The sequence below is a fragment of the Rhinolophus sinicus genome, chromosome 1 (genome assembly GCF_057876585.1).
Source record: "Rhinolophus sinicus isolate RSI-liver-muscle chromosome 1, RSI-T2T, whole genome shotgun sequence".
Classification (NCBI taxonomy): domain Eukaryota; kingdom Metazoa; phylum Chordata; class Mammalia; order Chiroptera; family Rhinolophidae; genus Rhinolophus; species Rhinolophus sinicus.
In genome coordinates this window covers 168527821-168553980 of record NC_142501.1, presented here as the reverse complement: position 1 = coordinate 168553980, position 26160 = coordinate 168527821, and the positions used below count along the sequence as shown (strand labels likewise).

Genomic DNA, 26160 nt, shown 5'->3' with positions numbered 1-26160 from the left:
AGCGAGATAAGCTTGATGAGGGCGCTGGGCACGCACAGAAGGGAGCACGGAAGGGAGTTGACCAAGGGTGGACCTCCAATTGCAGGGGTGCATTTAAAGAGCAATTTCCAAGTTTTGGTTCCATAAAATGCTAGATCATTAGTGTTAATAATAGTGTTTTAACAGTGTTGCTTTCAACATAAACATGAAATGTTCAAATAGTGTAAACAGTGTTCCTTTCAACATAAACACTGAACATAAAGTGTCCAAATACTATAATTTTTGTTAAAGGTTTTGATCGTATGCAAAGCCCTGCACTATACAAATAAAAGGAACACTAACTTTAAACTTCAAATATAAACTTGAAAACAGCCTTTGAACTTCTTGACAATATTCTAAGAATTTACTTAAAAACTCGACCTCTTTCTACACTGTGCAGGAGTACAGCAGTTTTTCCTCTTGATGTTGGGTGAGAAAGGGAACAGAGGAAGCAGTGTAAGTCCTCAGTCTTCCCAGAGGCACAGGGCACAAAAATTCTGCCCTGTTCCCACTTCTTGCATCAAAAACGCAGCTGAACCCAACGCATTCCAATTCTCAACCCTTTAAGGACACCTGAGGGGCCACCCCGGGCAGAGAGCATCTCTCCAGTATTTGAGTTGGGACAAACCCGGGGTAACAGTGGCCGCCTCTCGGTAACCTTAACAAAGCTCTTCTCCAGTGGGAGCAGTCAAAATTCAAACGAAGAGCGGCCCTACGCTCACCACTAGGAAACCCTGTTTTCTTTTAATTAAAAAAAATTTAGAGGTCATCCCTCAGCTTTGTTTACAAGTAATGAGTCCAGCAGCCCCCATTTATCACCCCTGGAGATTCTTTTACACTTTGATGTGAAAAGAGTCAGGGCCCATTGTGATTTCAACTACTCCAACAGCAGTCCTTTCATTTGCAAACGAAGCCCTGGCCCCTAGTAAGAACCAACTGTCAGAAAAAAATTCATTGCCTTTCCTTCCAATGATTTATCCGAGACAGGGGAGAGAAGCTGGCTTTAAGACAACTTTCCAGCAAGGGTTCCCAGCACACCCCTTATGCATTCCCGACCTCCGCTGGTTCTTTCTGCCCCAAATGCCCCTTTCCCAAATCACCACTGTTTGTGAAAGGAGACCTTGTCCCTGGGAGCCATCCTTCCAGAAGGACTTTCTCCCTCCTTTAAGCTTTCACAGAAAGCACAAGTGGCCAAACATTACGTATTGTTTAGGCGTCTGTCCCTTAGGGCAACTCTCCAGAGCAAGGAATAGATACCAGACTTGGCCATAACAGATACTCAACCATCCCAATCATTAGGGCACAGGGACCCATATTCCTCCACTTTACCAGTCTCTTACATTAAAAGGAATTGAGTATTAAGGAAGTTTAAAAGGAAAAAAGATTTCCTGATTAAGAATCTGAGCTGCAGTCAAAAAGTGGAAGGTTACACAGCGGGAGTAGGAAGGTATTTTTCAAGTAAACTTTAAAAGTTAGAATATAACATACGTTTAAGAAGTACACAGCTCACACCTGCGTTTTCACAAAGTGACATACTCTTGTAACCGGCGCCCAGATCAAAACACGGAACAACAGCACCGGCACTCTTGGACTATTAAACCATTTTTAGCGAAAGACTTACCTTGACTCTACCAAGCTTTAGAGCTAACTTCTATTCTCAGGAAATACCTGGGAGAGAACCACAGGGATCTCAACCTCAGCACTGCTGACATTGGGAGCCAGAAAAATCCTTGGGGTGGGGGGGCCCTGTGCATTGTAGGATGTTTGGCCACATCATTGACCCCCACCCACTGGATTAGGGCAACTAAAAATCTCTCCAGACATTCTCAAATGTCCCCCCACTTCCGCAGGGTAAAAATATTCCTGGTTGGGATCCACGGGCATATAAAAACAAGTTAAACACATTAAGAGGAAACAAACAGATAAATCCACAAAGTAGGACATACATTCAAATCAGCTTCTTCAACCAGTCAATCCACCCCCCACCTCAAAAAATAGGGTAAATGCTCAATTAAGAATCAAGAGACAGGGGTGGTGGTTAGATCAGTTGGTTAGAGCACAATGCTCAATGCTCATAACACCAGGGTTATGGGTTCAATCCCCACATGGGCCAGTGTGAGTTGCGCCCTCCACAACTACATCGAAACAACTACTTGACTTGGAGCTGATGGGTCCTGGAAAAACACACTTAAGTAAAAGTTTTTGAAAAAAAGAAAAAAAAAAAAAGAATCAAGAGATAGAACCTAATGTAATGGATGTACTTTGGCTTGCTTGAACCAGGATATAAACAATTTTAACACACATTTTAAAACAATCTGGGCAGTTTGAATATGGCCTAGTTATTGATGAATCCAAAATGCTAACTTGATTAGGTACGAGGTTGGTGTGCAGCTATGTAGGGAAATATCCATGTATTTTTTAGAAATGCCCATAAAGTGCACAGAAGCTAAAAAATAGATGTCTGGGATTTGCTTTAAACCATTTCAGCAAAGAAAAAAAAAAAAGGATTTAAAAAAGCGTGGCAAAACATTGAGAAACATTAAATCTGGGGAAAGGGTATTTGAAAGTTAATGAAACATTCTCTCTACTTCTAGTAAAGTCTGACTGTTTCTATGATAAGAATTTTCTTTTAAAGTAAAAGAGTACGCAAGAACTATGATTAAGTTTATACCAAATTAGGTTACCATGGCCGGACAGGGTCAATATTAATCAATTCTATATTGCTGCTATAATGCACAAGATTTCCTTTTCTTCTCTCCCTCTCGCCGTCCCTCTTTCTAGACTCTCTTTTCTTAACAAGAATTCTTGGCCCACCTCATGCTTTCAATCGCTTCAATAAGACCTGTTCACTTAACAAAATCTATTAACATCTTATTTATGTAAACGTTTATAATCCAACATCTGTTTTAAAAATCAATTTACAGCAACAAAAATGGTGGCACTCTGCATTGCAGGTAATGAAGAGGCCTTCATCCGATGAAAGCATCAGAACTTGTTGGTCAAAAGCAGCAACAAAACTGCACAACGCCTTACATGTTAAATGTTATTTAGTATAGTAATTGAAAAATGTCCCAACCAAAGCAAACTCCTTGCCCCAGGATTCCCTACAGCCTGACTGATACACTCAGCTATTAATTTCTCCAGGCCTTTGCTTCCTCAATCAAGCACAATGAGGCCGATTACCATATAACCTGACCACTTTACAAGGTTATCATGAGGTACAGAAAACAAAACTCATATTCTAAAATAACGTCCTCCAAGCTTCTGAAAAATGAGGAAACTGGAACTGAAATTCTCTTTTTCTTAACCCTGTTCCACATACTCCAAAGGAGGCTGACTGCTACCGCTTCAGAAGACTTGTAATTGAAGCCCTTCAAAAAGAAGAAAAAGGTTCTTCTCCATATCAGAATGGTATAAAATTAGTAACCCCACAAAGAAGGTGTCATCTTAAACAGTTCAGCTCACTGTCCTTCTGACCCACCACCCTAGACCAAAATGTTGCCTAAAATGACATAATGCCAACTGCCTGGACTAGTATCCATTTTTTTAAGGGCACTATATACATATTAATTCATTCTCTTCCAACTCTCAGCATTAATAGAGAGTTTGGGGCTCACGAAAAGAGAAAAACCATACACAAATGAATGTGAAACCGACCCATGGGCACACTGACTTGTGAACTTCAAATAATCTAAAGATGACTCTAAACATAAATCCACAAGAAAGCAATTCCACTCCTAAGTATCTACCCCAAAGAAATGGAAACATGTGAATGAATGAAAACGCATTATTCCTAACAGCCAAAAAGTGGATGCAAACCAAATGTCCATCAATTGGTGAATGGTAAACAAAATACTGAAATATCCCTACAATAGATATTATTTGGCAATAAATATAAATGAAATATTGATGCATGCTAAGACATGGACAAATCTTGAAAATTTTATGCTAAGTGAAAGAAGCCAGTTACAAAAAAATACATTATATGACTGCATTTATATGAAATGTCCAGTATAGGCAAACATATTAAGTAGATTAATATTGCCTGTAGTTGGGGGGTGGGAAATAGGCAGTTGCGTCTATTCAGGGTGCAGTTCTGAAATTGGATTATAGAGTGATTACGCAACTCAGTAAAATTACTAACAACCATTAAATTGTATATGTAAAATGGCACGTAAATCATACCTCAATAAAGTGTTTTGTTTTGTTTTAAGACTTTGCTACTTGTAGACAAGACCATACTATGCAGCACTGTTTTCTTATACTGTGTGTGTGATTTAGGACAACCCCAAAGCCAATTTTAAACATAAAATTGGCCACATTAAAACTTGTAAGTGCATCCACATACCCTGAAAATGAACACACTCTTTGTGTTTTGTTTCTGAAGGTCTGTTTCCTCTATCATTTTCCTTCCTATGAATGCTACTCCTGGAGTAGCTCACAGAGGAATCCCCTCCAACCAGAGCTCCTGCTAAACAAAGACTTTTCCCTCAAAGTAGAATTAAGGAGGCCACTGCCTCCCCTGAAACGCACCATCCTATCATCACCAGAGTGGTGGACTTTCATAATTTATTGAAGATTTATGACGTACCAGCCATAGTGATAAGCACTTTACATCCATTATTTTCCTTATCCCCATTTTAACGAGGCTTTAAAAGTTGAGCAATGTGCCTGTCACCAAAGTGTCAGAGATCTACACACAAACTGTCCGACTCCAGAGTTCCGCCCTCAAGCTTACGCTATCACACATGTGACCATGGGTTAAGGGGATTTTTACTGATGAAATTATTTAACATCTCTAGTTTAGTCTGAATTTTCCAAAATTTAACTTTCCCTTTGGGAAGTAACTAATTCTGAAAAAGATTTCCTCAGGTCTGGGATAATGAGTTTAAAATCAAACGCTTCTAAACCCATCAAGCCAAGTGACTCCTTTTACACTGTATATGACGACGACACACTTACCAGTTTCTGAACTGGAACCATTTTCCAAAATAAAGGGAAACAATGAGTTCTGTATACAAAACATTACTGCACTTGTAAATCAGGCCTAAAACGACTTGCTTGGGAAATACAGGAAACCTTTCTATGTCCAGTTCACAATTCCAGGTGTGGATTATTTACAATGCCCAGCCAATCTCGGTTTTAGGAAAACATGGCCTACAGCCATTAATCTCTCTAGTAAGCATCTGGAAGTTAGGTCCTTGATTTACTCACACACAGAAAAATCTGTCCATATAATAGGTGTTAATCAGCTTAACACCTTGTTGCTTCCTCACTAATTGAGGACTCCTCTCAATTAGGAGAGTTACACATCATTTCAGACTCTCCTGGGAAGGAGAGCTTCCAGGATCACAGTACAATAATATGATTCAGGGTTCACAAAATTCAATCCCTCAAATCTTCTCAAATACTGAAAAGCATAGGAGCAGATCTCCTAAAACGTTTATAAGACGTACCCACACTTACTGGCAGAAAACAATAAAATCAAGTCCCCCAAAATCTGTTGACATAGCCTGAAATAAAATTTCTTTCATTCTTATGTTTTATCTTAACATGTTTCCCCCTAATCATCAAGTGAAAATTTCCCAGAATGTATCCCAGCTTTATTCTCTGGCTTCACTTACCTGGGACCAATTTCAGAAGAAAGTAATTTAGCACATACTTTGTAAAAATTATTTTTAGAAACAACTGAAATATCCTTCAATAGATGAATGGATAAAGAAGTTGTGGTACATATACACAATGGAATACTATTCGGCGGTAAGAAAAGATGAAATAGGACCATTTGTGACAACATGGATGGATCTTGAGAGTATAACGCTAAGCGAAATAAGTCAGACAGAAAAAGCAGAGAACCATATGATTTCACTGATATGTGGTATATAAACCAAAAACAACAAAAGAACAAGACAAACAAATGAGAAACAAAAACTCATAGACACAGACAATAGTTTAGTGGTTACTAGAGGGTAAAGGGGTTGGGGGGTGGGAGATGAGGGTAAGGGGGATCAAATATATGGTTATGAAAGGAGAACTGACCCTGGGTGGTGAACACACAACGGGATTTATATATGATGTAATACAGAATTGTACACCTGAAATCTATGTAACTTTACTAACAATTGTCACCCCAATAAACTTTAATTAAAAAAATAAATTTTAGTTTCCTGATTCCAAGAAGAAAACGAAAGATTTCAAGTAATAAGTACAGAAGGGAAGAAGAGGAACGTACTAGTTAAATGGCAGAAAGGCAGGTTCTCTCTTTCAAAAAGGAAAAAGTAATGAAAAACTCCAGGAAAAATAAAACCACCATTCAAAGATGAAGTAATTTACAATGCGGCATGAATTTGAACAATTTACTCAGCCAAAGATAAGAGTTCACTGGTCCTGATCAATATGAACCTTTTACAAGTGGTACTTGGGTTAACTTTGAATTCAGAGAGGCGAAATGAAACCCTAAACATTATTTTGCTTCCTTGTCAAAAATAATGTAAATAATGCTGATTGGTTTTTCTACTTTTACTATCCATTGAAAGACAAAGCTTGCAAAGGCAAAGATAATTATGCAATAAAATGTGCTACCAATCTGGATTGTTTGCAACTAAAAGCAGAGTTAATAGTTGGAGGCTAGAAGAGAGAGAAGTGGAAGAAAGAGTAAGGCTAATTATATTACCATACTAGACTATGGAAAGTTGATGGAAAAAGAAAATAAAAAAAATATTTAATATTGATTATATAATATATAACTGCTATTGTATATTAATACAGAATACAATATTATGAAAATATTTGAATGTTAAAAATATTTAAATTCATAAAATAGAATAAAAATAGCAAACATCAAAACTAATTAGAAAACATAAAATAGTGTATGGTTATATTTAAGTAAAATTCAAACACGAGTAAAACAAATCCATGGTCTGAGAAGTCAGAACAGTTGCAGCATTCGAGGGCAGCAGTGGCTGAAAGCAGACAGGCAGAGGCTTCTGGAGACCTGGTATTGTCGCTTGATCGGTTACACAAGTGTGTTCACTTTGTGAAAACGCATTGAACTGTGCTAATAATGTCTGCCCTTTTCAGTTTGTTATACTCCCAATAACAACTTTAAGAACGAACAAAAAGAAAGCAAAAGGGAAAAAAGGTGGAGGAAAAAATAAGGGAACTCAGATTGAATTGTTCATAATGCTGATAAATCTGGAAATCACAGAATAAGCCTATTCCGTGTAAGAACTAAAACAAATATTGTCCTTACACATTACATTCATATTCTGTCCATGCTCATGACTTCTGATACCCCTGAGCAAAGTAAAGGTTCACACTTAGACTTCCATTTAGTTGGAGTGATTAGAGCTGCATAGTCAATACACATCTGTTTCCTTTCAAATATGTGCGAGTCCTGGACCAGTGCCACATAAACTTGATGTTTCCTTCTGGACTACTAAAAGATTAAAGCCTATGATGATTAAGCATTCAAATCAGTGAGCTACTGGTATATATTTAAAACAGAGCCCCATTTAGGATCCCACCCTAGCTTATCACTTGTACTGGGCACTAAATTTAAAAGGAGCATATCAGGGAGAGGAAGAGCTGAAAAGATAAATGTAACAAATAATACAAACAGTTCTGTAACTGCTAGAATGTTATGACAAAGGGCAGCCACCCATCCTAACTTAATTAGCATCAATAGGGACCGTGTAAACAATAGAATACGAAATGTCTTTTTAATCTTGCCACTGATAATACTGTTCACTATTTTAACTGACTCTTCTACTAGGAATTATACTGGGTGCAATGTCAACTACTAGATACCATGTCAACTACTAGATACGACGATGAGGTGTGATCAAAAAATATGGTAAATGTTTAAATTTAAAAAAAAATTATTACAGTAAAAGACAAATTGCTATTAATAACCCCCCCCAAACACTCCCCCTCTAGTCAAACATACTTATCCCATTGTTCTCACCACTTTCTGAAGCAGTCTGGAAGTCCTCTTCTGTGAGTGTCTTTAGTTGCGCTGTAGTGGCTGCCTCGACGGCCTGAATTGATTAAAAATATTTACCTTTCATGGTCATTTTGACTTTGAGGAAGTGCCAGAAGTCACACGGTGCCAGATCCAGTGAATAAGGTGGATGAGGACACATTGTAATGTTTTTATTTGACAGAAATTGCCATATACCACAAGCGATGTGTGACACGGAGAGTTGTCGTGATGGAGGATGAAACCATTTGCCCATTTCATGTTAAAGCGTTGTTCGTGATCCATTATTTACGGCACACTTTAAAATACACCTTCTCTCAACTATAGCTCACAGCCAACTGACCGCACTGAACAAGCTGAAACTTGTCACACACTGTTACTAAGGTTCAACACGTTGCTTTCGTATTGAAGATCCCTGTCTTTCCGTTGGACGGCACTCGGTGGCAGCATTTACCGTATTGTTTGATCACACCTCATATTTCTGAAAAATTCTACCACCACAAAAATCTCACAATTGAAATTTAAAATTTCTTCATCCCCTTTAATTTTCACCAGCCTGATATTTAGATTCTTTTGTAGGAAGATCCAATTTTAATATTCTATAGAATTTAACATTTCTTAATTGATGAACTCAAACGGACCCCAACCAAAATGCCAACAATTTTTCTAGAAAATGACTAATGACTTCAGAGTACATGTAGAAATGTAATCAGATGTGAATAGCCATGAAAATCCTAAAAATGAAAAGTAACGACACACACCAAAAAAATCTGCCTGAATATTAGGATCTATAAAAATACAGTGAAATAGTATGGCACCATTGTTAAAAGAGAAAATCAAAAGAACGAGAGTCCAACAATAGACTCAAGAATGTGATGGAATTTAGACATAGCACTCAGATTAGTGCAGAACAGATAGATGATTTAATAAATTATGTTGAAACAATTGGCTAGCCTTTTGCTTTAAAAAAAAAAAAATGCTCTTAAATATTGCCCAGACTTTTTCATCTTCTTGTTAATATGGAAATTTACAACATATACTTTACACTAATGTTAACTGCAGATGGATCAAAATACTATAAAGACAAAGATCTAAAATGGGTCACAAGTTACGAGAGCTAAGCAGCTAACTAAACGTGTGAATCCAGCTTGGTGGGAATTGTAGTGAATTAGAAAACATCTGTACTTTCCCAACTTTTTGTGTGTGCACCTAGTCTGTGGGGCAAGCTGATAAAGCAGATGTGTGCAGGAGAAAACCAGGTGGGAGTTCTGGAGTTCTGGTTGACGGAGGGGAATCAATATCTTAGCACACCTGAGAAGTGTTGCTGACATACCACTAGGGAAGTTCTGAATCTGAAAGCTCATGTATTGTCTAAAAGACCAGTAGCTACTCAATTCTGAGTGTTTCTATACAGCAGTTGCAAGCCCAACATTGTTAAATCTTAAAATTTTCAAGAGAAGATGGAAGTCTAGATTGTTATGTAAAAAACGTTGGTAGATCTATCTTTTTACAACATTGTGAGGGTCTGAACAAAGCCCATCTGTTGGCCAGATCTAGCCCACAGACCACCAGCTTGTAAGTTCTGATTTAAACACACACAAAAAAGAAACCATTCAAGTGCCACAGAGAACACATGACATTATTTTCGTAATCTTGGAGTAGGAAAGACCTTTCTAAGCACAGCCAAAACCAGAATGCGTAAAGGACAAGACATTTAACTACATAAAAATTTTAAAGTTATGTGTAACTGAACATTATGAACAGCCTAAAGACAGATAACAACAATTTCCCCCCAGGCTCTAGCAGAATGTGGATTGTTGCAGCCTGCGTCACATGCCTTCTTCTGTGGGGGAGGAGACTGTACCATGTTTAACAACAGTACTAGAACCGTCTGGAACAGAGAAAGGGTTTCTTAAATGGACAGAAAGGGGGAGGAAGTAGGAAAATATCCAGGACAGATAAACTATCATCTATTCCTCAATAATATTAGTTGAGTAAGTTTGAGTCTACATGTCTCATACTTTAACATGTTTTTGAATATCTAATAGTATAAATAAAAACTGATAAGTGATAGTAAGGATTCTTTCTGGCTATCAAATGAGTTCTTCTTAATAACTGCTTCAGACTGTTAATATGTACCCCTCAACCAACACTGGTCATGTTGTATATGCAATAAAGCAGTTAATTATATGTAGAGAGTTGAGGGAGAGATGTAAAAGCCAGAAAATGTAACTATGACAGAGTTCCCTCTTTCAAGGTCCTCCTGATAAGGTGAATTTCATCGTGATATTTGTTTCAGCACCTGCTGAATATGTTTACATTTCCCCAAATATAGACCAGTATCTTGAACACTAAATTAGGATGCTGATATAACATCTGCATGTTAACAAAATGAGCTGAGACTCGGAAAGCACTAAATTTAAAGAAAAATGGACCCAGTCTAACAGGTTTGAGTTCATGTAGAGAAAACTGAAATTTTCACACATTTTCATGCACCAGAGATTTCATAAGTTGCAAAAATGAAAAGGAGCAAATTTATTCTTTGAAAAATAGATTTAAAAATTAAATATCAGCTCTTTGAATTATGGATTTCACAGTTACCTGTTGCCGCTGCTGTTGACTCTTTCAGTAGAGGCCATTGCTGCCAGTCAGTGGAAAGTGACAAGTCTATTCATCTGAAAGAGAAAACAGCCTGTGAATATCAGCTCATAAGTAAACTCAGGCATGCCTGACCTGTAAAGCTTACTGGAGACAGAACTCAAAGTTCTCATTTGAATTAGAGAATTGTTCTTCACCAACTCCCAAGTTGCATGAACAAACTGGCTAGCATATACCATAGGCAAAATACCCTTTTAATAGTGAGGCTGCTACTCAAAGCCTTTTCAGCAAGGAAAAAAAAAATGTGCACAAGTTTATCATGAGAAGGAAGAAAGGAAATAACATTTCACCAGTGTCCACTATGTGCCAAGCATTGTGTTAAGCCCTTTTAAAAATGACATTTCATGTAAACGTACAATAAACTTTCAAGGTAAATACTAATATCCATATACTGATACCCCATTTTACAGATAAGAAAACTAAAACTCAGTTTTAAGTAATTTGCCTGAGATAACAAGGTTGTGTCAGCATCCTCGTTAGAATAATTTAAAAAAGGTAAAAGAGTATACAACAGAAAGGAAATCAACATTGACTTTACATAAAAATTCAACACTTAATGAAATTTTAAAAGTGGGCCCCAGTAAGAGCCAATCTCAAGATTTTACTTTCACTCATAAAAAGGTACTTAATTCCCCCAAACAATTCTTGAGTATTCTCTCATAACACTACTGGATTCTTTTTTTTTTTTTTTTTTAAAGTTGTTATCCAACCTGGGCAGATGGCCTTGATACTATCTTGTGTATCTCTAGAAACCTCTCTGGTTTAACACTATCAACAGCTGTTTCCTTTTCCCTTTCTTGTATGTGTTTGTAAATTTACTGCACTTATCCTAACTTGCTTTAAATAGTTTCTCTTTTTTAAACATCCTTAAGGCAAAGACTATGTTACTAAATTACCTTAATACAGATTTAACAAACTATTTGATACAAATGGAAACTCTACATTAAATTTGTAACAATTCTAGCCTGCTATGTTTAAGAGGCTAACAGTTACACTTTGGCTAAGGTTGCAACACTGAATCTAGTCCTTCAGCTCTACTCTGACTCCTTGATAAAGTCTTTAATCTCACGCTCCATGAAATGAAAATTGCTGACTTGATGATTACAATGTTGCCATATGAGTAGATATCATTTATCACTCATATCTCCTCCCCACAAAGAATGCAACATGGATGCTGCAAATATTCTAGTTAAACTCCCACAAATAGAGCTCTAAGTTTTTCAGGGTCATAAATGCTTTGGAGTTGGACACTCCTCCAACTAGCTCTACAGTGGCCCCAGGCGAGTTTTCTAAATTCTCCAACTCAAATCCCACCACCACCACCCCCTTACTCTCTCTCTTTCCCTCTCAACCACACTTTTGAGTCTCTTTCTCCCTCATTCTCTAACCTCCTTTCCCACTTCCCTTTCTCCCCCCACCCCATAATTTCCTCTCCATTCCCCTCCAACCCTTTCTTCCCCTTCCCCCCTTCTGCTGCTCTCTCACTTTCTCTTGACGTTCAGGGCTGGCACACAGTAAGTGATCAGTAAGATAGTAGGCATTCATTTGGGCATTCATCTTCCTAACGCTGTAAAGGCTTCTGCACAGTCTGTGAGGGTGGTCTCCCGAACGACACCTCACCTGCTTGCAGCCCAGCAGTGCCCACCCTGAGGGCCAGCTGGTGGAGAGTGAGAGGGCAGTAATGGAGGAGGCAGGTTGGGCTGTTGAGGGATGCCAACCTGGGAGTGGTCGTGAGTTCCCTGTTTGTTCATTTACTCACTGAGCCAACAGATATTTCCTGAGTATGTACTCTAAGCCAGGTATTGAGAATGAGCGTGAAGGAAACAGACTCTTGCCATCACTGAGTGCATAAACTACAGGAGGTAAACAAAAACAAAACACAGTATCCACATGTTAAATATTAAAAGGGGCTATAGAGAAAAACAAAGAGAAAGTATAGCGTGCCAAAGAGGACATAAAGTAAGGTGTTGCAATTTTATGTAGGGTGATCAAAGAATGTAATAAATGAGCAAAGACTTGAAGGAAAGTGAGGAGCAAGCCAGGCAGATCTATAGTGAAAAACGGTCCTAGAACTCTGGTGAAAATAATGTATCAGTGTAGGTTCATCAATAATAACAAGTGCAGGGGCCGGCCCGGTGGCTCAGGTGGTTGGAGCTCTGTGCTCCTAACTCCGAAGGCTGCCGGTTCGATTCCCACATGGGCCAGTGGGCTCTCAACCACAAGGTTGCTGATTTGATTCCTCGACTCCCGCAAGGGATGGTGGGCTGTGCCCTCTGCAACTAACAACGGCAACTGGACCTGGAGCTGAGCTGCTCCCTCCACAACTATGATTGAAAAGACAACAACTTGACTTGGAAAAGTCCTGGAAGTACACACTGTTCCTCAACAATGTCCTCTTCCCCTTCCCCAATAAAATCTTTAAAAAAAGAAAAAATAACAAAAAGTACATTACTCAAGTGGGAAATGCTAATTATGGAGAAGCTGTACATGTGTGGGGAAAGGGAAATCTATGGGAAATCTCTGTACCTTAGGCTCAATTTTTCTGTTAATCTAAAAGTGTTAAAATAAAAAATTCTATTAAAAAAAATGGTCCTGCAGACTGACAAAGCCAAGACTGAGTCAACTGAACCCGTGGGTGTCATCATTGGCTTGTTGGGTGGTGGGTAGTGTACAAAGTGAAAGAGACATATTTTCTGAGGGATCTGGCCCCTGGGGACGGTCAGGGACTTGTCTGGGCAACTCAAATTCACAGCTTTGCTGGAAGGCACAATTCTTTCCATAGAGGCAGGGGCAAGGAGGCCGCATCATCAGATAACGCACTATCTCAGGTACATCTCACAGAAAGACCTAATTCAGCCTATGAAAGGCTGTTTAGGGGCTGATGCATGACGTGCTCAGCTGCACGCAGGAGTCACGCACCTCAGACATAAGGTCAGGTAGGAATGGAGGCCTGTTGTGGTCAGGAAAGTATTATCCCAAACCACTGCTAAGAAAGGAAATACTGTATGTTTCAGTTTAGCAATTCTTCAAAGAATTTTTCTTAAAAATATTCACATATCTACAAGGGGGTATGTGCAATAAAATATTGTTTATAATAGTAAGAAAACTGGTGACAACCTGATACATACCAACACAGAAATGACTAATTAGGATCTATCACGAGATGCGACGTAACATCAAAAGAGAACAGGTTTATCCAAACAAGATGCTGAACAAAATGCACAATATGAGACACTTTGTTTAAAAAGAAAATGCTTCAGACAAACAAAAATAAATTTTAAAAACAAAAGAAAAGAAAATGCTTCATTACGTTTGTGCACAGATTTCACACTGTTAGTAGCAGCTTCTCTGAAAAAATCTCCTTTGATTCTGTCTGCTGAGTCCATTCTTACCTGTGTAAACAAACGTTTTTTCCCTCCAAATATGGATGTTGAGGGGAAAGTGGCCTATAAATAAATATTAAAATCAGAAGGTCTTCCTGAAGTTCTCATACATTTTTATATTATTTTTACTAGATTATAAACACAAAATGGGATAATAAATGGGGAGGAGTTTAAAATCCTCCCATTCAAAATAGCAGGGACGATAATACCAACGTGGCTCCTTTAAAAACGGAGCAGCGCTGTATAGCAGAGTGAGCACACGCTTCACGTGAGACCAGTGATCCCTTTGGGCAAATTAAGCCCTACCCGCCTCAGTGCGCCCCTCTGTAAAAGGGGAAATAGCCTATTTTACAGAGTCACCGAGAAGAGTCAATGATACAATCCAGCTACAATGCGTAGCACACGGATACATCATAGGCATTCAATACACAGCAGCTCTTTTTATTTCAGTCAGCAGTGTCTACATTAAATGTCGTGTACGTGAAATAAACTGTGTTTCACTTAGGAAGCCCCTTGCCAGGTCTGTTTGAGTGACCTTTCTACAGTCCTTCCAGTTTCTTGCCATGCAAATTTATTTAGAAATAAAAACGTCATGTATATTAAACTGCTTTTCTCCTCAAAATAGGTAAAATAATTCAAATTAAAAATATATATATTTTTTAGTTTCATAGACACGCACAGCATACACATATATATATAATTACAAAGAAGGAAAAAGGGGAAGGAGGAATTTAAAATACGATTGAAGACATTTTCAATTATTCTGTTGTGGTCTTTCAGTGCTTCCAAAACCTAGCCCATTCAAGAACACTTCCCCTCAGGAGTCTTTATGATATATGCTGGTTAGAAGGCCTGCTTTGCACCCCACTACCACTACGATCACAAGAAAAATCACTGTTTTCTAAGATTTCAGCTGTCTCATCAGTAATACAGGGCTTGTTATAAAGTTGTGGGGTTGTTGTAAGGTTAAATAAAACGTTTGGGATATTTCTAGCACAATGGTAAGCAGTCAATAAATGGTAATCATTGTTGTTCTGCTTACTTTTCTGCCAAGCAAAGCACATGCTCAGGAGAATCCATACATTAGAGAAGCTTTGCAAATGCACAAACATAGCAAAGCAGGTCTCCAAGTCCCATGACCATGATGACCCAGTTTCCAAAGGAGAATACGAGGAAAAGAACTTGGCCTGGAGGCCAGAGGATGCCTGGACTTGTCAGTAGTCGCTGGTCAGATGTACTTCCCTTCCCCTTCCCCACACGTCCCCTCCAGGGACAACAGTCTCTTGGTAACAGGCGATGTGTCATGGGTGAGTCATTGGTCATACACTCTGTTTTCATCTGAATTCTCCAGAACTCTACCTCAAGCAGATCATAATCTCCCTGAGGCCCCAAACTGACCAGACCACCTACAGTTCCTTTATCTTTCCACTGCCACATGGAGCCCACAAGCTTAGAAAGCCATCATGGGACACAATTTCCCCAGCTGTCTCCTCTGCACTTCAAATCTCTGTTCACGGGGGCTCTGGAACTACTCCCAACTCAAATACACACCCCATATTTTGTTGGCTCCCTCTCCTCCTTTGGGTCGCAGCTCAATGATACTTTCTCAAAGAGGCCTTCCCTGATTACAATAGCTAACATAGCACTGTTCATTCCTCGGCCACAACCTCCAACTAAACCCCTCTCGATTCCATTATACAGGAGTGTATCTTGCTGTAAGTAACAGCTGCTTAACTAATCGAGGTTTGCATGTCTCCTATATTAAGTCTAGAAGACAGCAGCTACTGGTATAGCTTCAGCTGTTCAGTAAGGACATCGGAACTCTGTCTCTTTCTGCTGGGCCATATTCAGCATGTTGTCTTTACACTTGTCATCTCCTGGTACGAAAAGCTTGCTGCCCTAACCCCGACATCTTAGCTATATTCCAGGCAGGAAAAAGATGAGAAGAGGGTGGTGTGGCTAAGCCTCCTTCTGTCAGAAAAGCAAAATCCTTCCCCAAAACCTTGGCTATCAAAAAACCAGAACTAGGTCATATGGCCTCGAGCTGCAGGGGAGGCAGAAAAATCAGGGTACAAATTGTCATCACTGGCTGAGAACAAACATGATCTATTACCTGAGGCTGGGTACAATGTAGTCCTACACACAATTAAGGTTATCTTAGCAACAACAACAACAAAACGGGAATGGGCATTGAGTGAGAAAGTAAGTGTTGGCCACACATCTTTTCATAATATTTATCCACTATCTGAAATTAACTGATGCTAAATAGACAAATGTTAATTGTCTGTATTTCCTCAACTGAATGCAAGCTCCTGGTCCAGCTTTATATATATATCCCCAGTGTCTATATTTTAAAATATTTGGCTGTCAACTTTCTCACAGTAGGCAGGTGTTACAGGCACTGGAAAATCGTGAGCATAGTTTAGGTTATGGTCTCGTACCAAATTATCCCACAAATCTCAGTGGCTCGACAGAACAGAGAATTATTTCATGCTCATTCTTTATGTCCATTGCATCTTGGTGTGCTGGGGTACAGAGGAGGGTAGGGAGCTTTTCTCCATTGAGAAACCCAAGCTGTTGGAAGTTACACTATCTGGAAATGAGGCCTCAGGGTTTCCTGTAAGAAGAGAGAGTCGGAGGGTCTCCGAAGAGGCACTTAAATGCGTCAGCGCAGATATACACATTACTCCTACAGACAGCCCACTGGACAGAAGGAGTCACAGAATTCTGGGTAACCACATGGAAGTGGAGAAACATGGGAGGGCACATGAATATTAGTAGTAAATGTTTCTGCCTCACTCCCCAGGGAGTGGTAAAATAACATATGATGCATTAGCCCCAATTAAGAATTTCGACCCATTAAAGAAGTTTCTTGGAACAAACTCAAAGTTAGGGATACTCAGTAAATCAATTATTTCACTTATAAGGCAATACTTATCATTTAAAAAACATATTTTTTCCTTCAGGAGTAATAATAGGAAATATTTATGTAGCACTTATGATGTGCTCCAAGTACTTGCCAAATCTTAGTACCTTTAATCTACCCAACTACCCAATAGGGGAGACATTACTAGATTGTCAGCCCCACTTTATAAGGGAAAGGAAAAGTGCTGGGAGCCAGTCTCCCTGGGTCTACGGCATTGGCGCACATTGCACCGAGTGCTGTTGCTCCAGACAATCTTTAAGGATGCCTGTATAGAGAATAGCCTTGAAAAAGAGACAGTGTCTCCTTCTAGAGCAAAGGGCAGCATGTTTACCATCCAGTATCATCAAGATAATGTATCCCTTGGAGCAAAGGCAAGCATGCCTACTGCCCATTATAAAAGACTGGGATTCCCAAAACTCAGGAGTCCTCTCCGTAATGCAACCCAGTCTGCAGGTGTCACCTGGCTCTCCTCGCATGTCCCTTTGGAAATGGAGACTTAGGGAACCCGTGTAAGAAAATCTTGATACTCTGGCTACAGCTATTACAGTGAGTAATAAACTCATTCCCAGGAGTCCATGAAACTGTGGCCAGTTAACCTTGTTAGTTTGAAAGGAGGGTAAATTCTCAGAGCCTTCACAGTTTTAAAAACATGTTCCTTGCCTAAGGTCTGACAGCTAAGTAGGGGGCATATCCAAGATTCAAGCCCAAGCTATCTGGCTGAGAAACCATGCTGTTAAATTCTCTGCTACACTCCAGTTCTCAAAGTGTAATTCCAGTACTAGCAGCAGCCACATCACCTGCAAACACGTTACAAATGCAAATTCTTGGGCATTACCCCAGATGTACTGAATCAGAAACTTACGTGCGAGTGGGGGCTGGAGAGGCACAGCTGTGTTTTAACAAGCCTTCCAAGAGATTCTGGTGCTTATTATAAGTCCGAGAACCACTGCTCTACTGCATGTATTTACCAAACCTACCAGATTGAAGGAAATGGTATGGGTCTATCCTGATTTATACCGGGCTGGGAACTGAATTTCATAACTTGAGCAACAGAGTTGAAGCACAAAGGGAGGTGATTCATAAGCCCTTGCATTTGATTTTTAGGAAGGTAAGAGTCTTTATCTGGTATAAATAAACACACATTCATTTAAATACCACGTCTGTTTAATAGGTTTGCATATTTCCTCTGGAGTCACAAATATATGTCCAGAATGCTAAATGAAAATACCTCCTTTTTCATTCCCATAATAATCAGAAAGAATTACTTAGCCAAGGAGAAACACTATTTATATTTTAGAGTCAAGCTGTAATTCTTGAAAAACAGGAAACCACATATCAACCCAGCCAACCCCGTGTACCGGAGTAGAAAGGGCACCAGGCTTTGAGTCAGTCAGGTCACTTCTTCAACTCAATTTCCTGATTTTAAAATGGAAAATGAACTCCAACTTCAGAGTTACAATTAGACTCAAATGATATGTCATATGCAAGCCATTGGTAAACAAACAGCTTTTGTGCTACAGGAATGTCAACTCCCCCTACATGGGCTCCTTTTCTTTCTTTATCACGGGGCCACCACAGTTTCTCCAGTGCTTAGAGTTCTGTCTGGCACAGAGAAGATGCTCAATACTTATGAGGTATTAGGAATGCATATGAGGTATGAATGATGTAATTGATTCCTCTGGGCTCCACTTGTCACAATAACCACAGTCTTTTAATAGGAAAAAGTCACTCCAATAAGAAACCCTTAGTCATGTTTAAAATGGGCCAGATAATTTAGGAAAATCAGCTGATTTTCTTCCCCTGGAGAACACTAGTGAAGGAGTTCTGTCCTAAGGCCTAAGGCAGAAATGGCTACAGTATTAGCAACCTCGATGATGGTTTCACGGCCTTATGGTTTCAAGTTTACAACAAACTGTTGTGCACATATAAACGGTCAAAAATAAAGGATGTGCACCGACAGACAGCTACATGTTACATACTTATTTCTGCACTGGGGCAGCATTTTAATACATGGATTACAGGCTTTATATAATCTATTTTAATAAAATCTGAGACTTAATTCAGCAAATACTAAATAAACTACAACTGTTGTAAAAAAGAGAGACTGCTGGAAAACCACGCCAATTAAATATCATTTGGGAACAGAAACTATTGTTGAATTTATAATTTAATGAGGGAAATATAATTTATTTACAAAAACTTTTGTATACTTGCGGTAAATGCAGTTCCTTAATTTGTACTCTTTCCAACATACTTTCTCAATCTCCTGAAAAATTAGTTAACGGTCTAGTCTTGAAATAGGGGAACTTTGGGCTTTTAGCTTCAACAGTCATATCTAAGATAAGATAGCAAATGAATTCAAGTTGAAAGACAGTTTTCAGTGTAGGGCTTTAACAGTCAGAATAATATCCCAGCTATGTTGCCGTACCTTAAGAGACATCTGCAGGGTATATTGTTCCCTGTGTACGTCTTACGATGATCCAAATATTTATATGTAAATTAGCTCTACCTTTTAAAATGTGAAAGCATAAATCCATCTCAAGATTTGGAACAGGTAACTAACTTCAAAAAGGATTATGCACATTTGTTTTGAGCACAAATTAGAGTTGAGCATGAAAATCCTTTCACTTATTTCTTTAAAAATATTGAAAAAAGTTTGTCGTTTCTAAGCTTGATGAGTTTACCCATCGTTTCAACTCCCAAGGCAATATCACTTCAACTGATCACATGGCCACAGTGATTTGCAGAGGTTCCTCATAAAGGTGAAACTCATATATAGGTATCGTATATTGAACAGTGCTCTTCCAAATTTAATCCAAACCCCAATTAAGCAAGTATCTTAGTCAATTAAAAAAAAAGTAACAGTTCAACCAACTCCTTACAAAATTCAGTTAAAGCAGATCAGAAACAGAAGACAGAGAGTTTAATGTAATCTAACTACTTACTGTCTTATAACCCCAGTGAAACAGTGACTTCTGGTGGCAAACAATGCACGCTATTCTCCATCTGGTAGGAGAAATGTTTATAATCACTTGGGCTTTTACTCTTCCCATAAATCCTGTCTCTGGAAGATTGTTGAATTCTAATTTAACACATGATTCTTTGAAATTGTATTTTTACAAAGTTGAAGAGTTTGTAAGCAAATGACAAATGCCAAAGACACTACAGAAACTCAATTGCTACAGTAAATGAAACAGACATGTTAACTCTGATGTGTTACACGTCATTTTCTTCCTGCAAGTGGAAAGCAAGGAATTCATGGTAATATACCTGCAAGTACCACATCCCCAGTCTCATAATCCCTGCAAGTTATATTTAGAAAAAGAAAGGGGAGGGGGAGTCCCCAATATCGAAACTCATTTTTTTTCAATGCCTGGTATCCCACTCTTCAACATCTCCTTGTCTTAATGTGATCAAGTCTGTCCCAAATCCTTTCCTTGATTCCCTCTCTCCTAAATGAGCTGAACTCAAATTGGTTTTCCTAGTTTTAAGTACTAGTTATCTATTCTCTTGCTTTCTCTCCTAGTCTTGCATTCTCCTAGTCTCCCTTCATTCTCTTGGGTATTTATCCTTTAGTTCTCTCTATTCTTTTTCTGCATGTTTATCTTCAAATAAAATACTTTCCAACACTGGCAAGAGACACCACCTTTAAATTAAAGCACGCAAATCATCCAGAATTTTCAACTCTCCTGCGAATTTATTTCCAGAATCTCTACTCAAGGAATCCTTTCCACTAAAGATGAAAGGCAAACTAAGGAAATACATTAGACAGAGGAAGTAAACATTGAAACGGGGCCATGCCTAGGTATTCTTAAGCCTGTCAGCAGAACTAGACTCCTGTGTCCAAAAGTCTTTCTTTTCTGTGCTTTCTATCCCCACCCGGAATTTGACACCACGTGGGTCTGGGAGAGGTACCCCACTGATGCCTACCTTCCACAGCTCTGCAAGGTCTTGCTCTGAAATAATCTTGCACAAGGAAAATCCCCACAACTCTCAGGCCACTCCCTCGCCTGACGTTTCTGTGCCTCAATTATTGAGCTCTGCTCACTCTCCAACTATCCTAGGGAACACTGTCATCGCCTTAACTTACCGTTTCGCCTTGAAGGTTTAAAATCTGTCTGGTTCCTCGACCGTATATCACAGCCCCCGCAACCCGCATGCAACGTGCACCAACATGGTTAAAATGACCCCATCCCACCTTTAAAATACAAAACATTGTCTGTGAGTCCTCCCCCACGCCAACAGACCCAGGCTCCAGGAATTTTCAGACACATCTCCACCTTCAAAGCCAAGGGTCTTCCTGGGACAATTTAAATAACAATATGGGGGTGTGGAAACTCCTAGAAGACAAACTGAGTTCGGGACCCTCGCGGAGCTCTCGCAGCTTCATTAACTACCATTACATTAAGGTAAAGTATGATTCATACGACTCTCCATTTCCTGTCCCTTTTACTTTGCCCACCCCGGCGCTCGCAAGGTTGGAGGGCTCTCATGCAGCAATCACAGAGGATTAGACACCAAGGAGAGAATCACCAAGAGAAATTAACCAGTCCCACGCTCTGCAGGCGCCGCCTCCCTGAGCCCCAGAAGCAAGTCTCAGAGGTACCTCCAACTTTTCCCCTCCCTCTCGAGAGCCTGCGGACCACCACAAGCGCCTCCCTCTCAATCACAATTAGCTGGGACTGGAACCACTAATCTCTCTGTACTAGACGCAAGGGGGAGGGGTGACGATGCCGGGAAGAGGGGGGCTTGGGACAGAGAAGAGAAAAGCCCCGCTTTCACCCCCCCCCCCCCCCCCGAGAAACTTCTGGGACTCTTCTATTACGCAACCCTGGGACCAGGTTCAAACAACGGAACATCTTTCCGCAAGATGCGGGGCGCTCCCGCAGATGTCTGGTTTTGGGGGGACAGGAGTGAGGCAGAAGGATGGGTTTCTTCTTGTGGTCCCCCCGGTTTTTCTAGACGATACCTGCTGCGTATTTGCACGTAAGGGCGGTGCTAGCTAGCTCCGCGTTGTCTACGCCCGCTCTCCCTGAAGGTTCCCACCGGAAAAGTGGGAAGGCCAGCGACTTGAGTCAGCGTGCTGGGAATCCGGCAGCGAGGCGGGGGAGAGCCTGGGCTTCCCAGAAATCAGCGGCCGTGGTTCGGGGCCAGGCTGACACCCAGCCCGGGGAGTGCAGGACTCCGCTTACCTTCCAGACCCTTGGTCCTCCAGTCTTGGGGGCCTTGCGCCCTCACCGCCTCCGCCCTCCCCTGACCTGTTGCGGTGGGGAAGGGGCACGCACCCTGCGGTGCGGAGAGCACAGGGCAGCCTGTCCTCCTGGGGCTCAGCGGCGGCTCACGCACTCCGGGGGCGACTGTGACGCGCGCAAGCCGCGGCCGAGTGCGCACTCGACCGCTCCGGGTTCACAAGCTCCGAGCGCCTGTCGCCCCACAACGCCCGGGAGGCGAGGCCACGCCCTCCGCGGGAGGCCCCGCCCTCCCCGCTCCGCCCTGCCCATGCCCTCTAGCTGGCGCCACCAACATGGTGAGGAACCTGGCGGCCCTTCGCTGGAGACCGTTGGGAGGATGGAGGGGGAGCAGCAGCTCTGGATGAATACAGCAGTGACAGCACCCGCAGCGTGGGTCACCCTGCCCTGGGCTGGTGTGGGGCACGAGAACCCCTTCGCTTTACAGCGAGATTAAGCTCTGGGTCAAGTTCTGACTGAACGTGTCAAGGAGCCTTTTTGCAGTCTCCTATACAACTGAAACAGAATCTGTGCCCTTTAAAGGAAGTAATAACTAACATCTGGGGAGCTTTTAAAAGGCTTCTCACACACAGACCTGTCTCATCTTCACAACAATCTTATGACATACAAATTATTGTTGCCATTCTTCAAATAATGAAACCAAAGAGCTGAAAATAAGTGTTGTGCCCAATGTCACAAGCTACAAAGTGGCTCGGGAAACCAATTCGGAGGCTTGAATTCAGCCTCCGGGTTCTTGCTCTTCAGCCCGATTCTAGAAAATTCTAACAGATGTAGGGGCTTTGGCAAACAGAACCAAAGGAAGAAGGGAAAGCTAATATCTAGTTAAGTTGCTACCCGATCTCTTCTATGAACATACCTACCAGGGAACGCATCAAGCTATCTTCTTTCCATCATGTCACCTTCCTCCCTGAAAGAGATGCAGAAAGATTACATCAAATGGCCCAGATGGGTCTTTTTTCCTAAAAGCTTAATGGTTTAAAATTGGTGAAATTATTTGAAGAAAATCACCTTACTCAAATGTAACATAATGTAAATGTAAAGAATATAATGTATGAAAATACCCCTCACCTTGCCCTGTGTTCTTTGTTGTTGCTGCTGCTGCTGCTGCTTGGCCCTTCCTGACTCCTTCATTGTCCCCACCAACAGTGTTTGACTGAAAATCTAATCTATAGATATTTTCATTTCCAAGTTAAACCCTTGGCTACTTGACTTAATTTCCTATGAAATGTTTCCCAAAATGTAATATTCTCCCTGCTCCCTATGTTCCCGTGATGATATGGATTTGATTTACGTTACCAGCTAAAATAACTAAGGTGTCCCTGATGAAATCAGGTGTGCCTCTAGATGAAAGCTTTGGAGGTCACCCCTGAGCAGGGTGGGACAGGCATCACCTCTGACAGACGAGTGCGCACTTCTTAAAAGTTTCTAGTAGATAGTGAGACCTAATCATAACAAATATTTTAACCTTTTTGTTACGGAAGTAATATATTTCACTGTAAAATACGTATATTTAAGCATGGTATTATTTTATAATGTGAAGGTTTTTATCACTCCTATTTAAAAAATTTTCCTTTTTATCATCCCATAAAACCTCTTACTACCTTCAAATTGTAGTCAATTTAGTAAATGATGTTGATAGTGGAGGTTTGATCATTTTATTTTCCTGCTTTTGAAGTTGAGGGATGTACTTTTGCAAATTTTTTGTTGTTGAAGATTGTGCAGCTTTGGTTCAGAGAGTAAGTAGTTCATTCCATTTATATGAATATTCTTAAGGCAGTGTGCTGGCTGAAGGCCACGTCAGTGACAAAGGTATAGCTCCTGTTTTCATGAGATTCCAGTGCCTAACAGGAACAAGCTGGTACATAAACAATTCTAGTACACACTTCTATTGAGTAATTTCCAGAAAGCTGGTAGGTTATTTAAAAACACATCAAAATAATTTTCTCATGATAAAGAAAAAGAGGATAGTCACTTCAGTGAGTTTTTAGGTTGCCTTTCTACCTTTTCTCCAGATCACATTATATAAATGGTTAATAAGCAGGCTATTTTAAATACTACCATGTTTCCCCAAAAATAAGACCTACCCTGAAAATAAGCCCCAGTTAAGATCGTCAGCCAGACGGACGCATTAGTACATTATGGTGATATTCCAGAAGAAGATGACATGACTGCATTTGAGTAAATGTAGACTGCTGTACATGAAAAAATAAGGCATCCCCTGAAAATACACCCTAATGCATCTTTTGGAGTAAAAATTAATACAAGACCCGGCCTTATTTTTGGGGAGATACAGTATAAGACCCTGTCTTATTTTCGGGGAAACACAGTAGTAATTTTACTACATCTATTTTTTTTTAATTATGACAAACAAAAGTAATTATGCAATAGAGATACAGATATTTAGCTTTTTAGATACACTCTCTGCTATCTTCTTCATTATAGGAATTCTTTAGTTACATTTTTACCTCACTCAGTGCAATTCTAGCACTTTTCTTAATCTTGACAACCGAGTCACATATATTTCTGATCATGTTTCCGCCAAGGTGAAGCAGGTCTCTGACATCAGTGATCTTTTTTTAAACAGAACTGAAAAAAGTGTTTTCCCTTTTTAATACAATAATGGTACATTTTTAGCTGCCTCTTCATGTGAGGACTCCTGGGATGTTATCTGACAATTTCAGCCATGATGTTACTTAAAATTTAAAGACAAAGAAGTTAACCCCCTGTGTCTCAGAGAGGCTCATGGACCATATTCTCAGAGCACCTGTACTGGAGACAGGAATGCATTAAGATTGAGACCGGTGGGGAATGTGCTGGCATCACAACAGAACAACTGTTTGCTTGGCCAATCTGAAGTCTTCCTAAACTCTACAGTCAGTAACACCCAAGCATTTTAAATCAGCAGTTTCCAAAAAGACTGCATTTATATTTCAAAGGGCATCAATTTCTTCACAGTGTAAATAAATCTTAACTGAGGAAAACAACTAACCCAGAGTTGGGGGAAGGCGGTATAATTGAGGAGAGGGTGACAGAGGAGGAAGGATTAGCCTAAACTAGGTAAAGAGAAGTGGAGGAAGAGCCAGTTCCCAAAAAAGAACACAAAGAGGGGGAGGAGGACCTTGGGGGCAAAGATTATAAGGGGCAGGGATAAGAAATAAAACAGGAAAGATCAACCGGAAGCTGATGGTGAAGGACCCTACATGCCAACTTAAGGAGTTCTCCTTTCATGCTAAGTGCAGTGGGTAGGAGATTGCTTTGCTCAGGTTGCATTTTAGAAAAACTGTCACTGCCGTGTAAGAAAAGGACTAGGAGACAGTCAGGCTGCAGTCCTAACCCCCAAGGCCATGGCAGAAACTGCGCTACATAGTTTCTGCCATGCCTAGATTGTAGGCAGATACAGAAATTCCTCACTTTGCTTCTCTACCGGGAAGTCAGCTATGCAAAATAAACCTGCTGTCTTTTGCTGGAAGAAGATCTAGGTGCACACTGATTATAATTAAAATAACTATCTTTACTTTATCATGAACACTTTGCAGAAAACATGGTTCCTAGTGACCTGACATCATTTTTCTAATAAGTACAATACATGTTTCATATTGTGTGTGTGTTTTCCCTCATTGCTACTACACACTACTTCCCAATCTCAGTGGGGATTATGAATGTTTTTTAGTCATGTGATAGTATTGGTAAATTGCTTCCATATTTAAAGTAGTAATTTGGAAAATCCCGATGAATCTGGAGCAACAGAATATAAGCAAAATGTCCGCATTTTTCTCTTAACAAAGTAGGGATTTAACTGAATTTTTACAATTTACCAGATATGTCACACACATAATTTTATTGAATCACATTGAAAATGTGTGTGTTTATAGTTCATGTATAAAAGAAGGAATGAGCTCAGAGAGATCATTCACCCGGATCATGATTATACGGCAAGTATATAGT

At 40.1% G+C, this 26160-nt stretch overlaps 1 protein-coding gene across 8 annotated transcripts in view; it reads right to left on the bottom strand.

The window, feature by feature from the left end:
* The window catches only part of AFF1 (ALF transcription elongation factor 1), a 178528-nt gene extending 156120 nt beyond the window's left edge, over positions 1-22408 (bottom strand). For 4 of the 8 annotated variants that reach the window (XM_074323818.2, XM_074323832.2, XM_074323851.2 and 1 more), the window contains exons 1-2: positions 22159-22408; positions 10601-10674 (exon numbers count right to left, since the gene is read on the bottom strand). In XM_074323818.2, the coding sequence (XP_074179919.1) occupies positions 10601-10638 (38 nt within the window). In that variant the 5' untranslated portion in view covers positions 10639-10674; positions 22159-22408. The remainder of the gene's footprint in view (positions 1-10600; positions 10675-22158) is intronic. The other 4 variants (XM_019731262.3, XM_019731266.3, XM_019731265.3 and 1 more) reach the window with 1 other exon arrangement.
* Positions 22409-26160: the final 3752 nt, after the last annotated feature.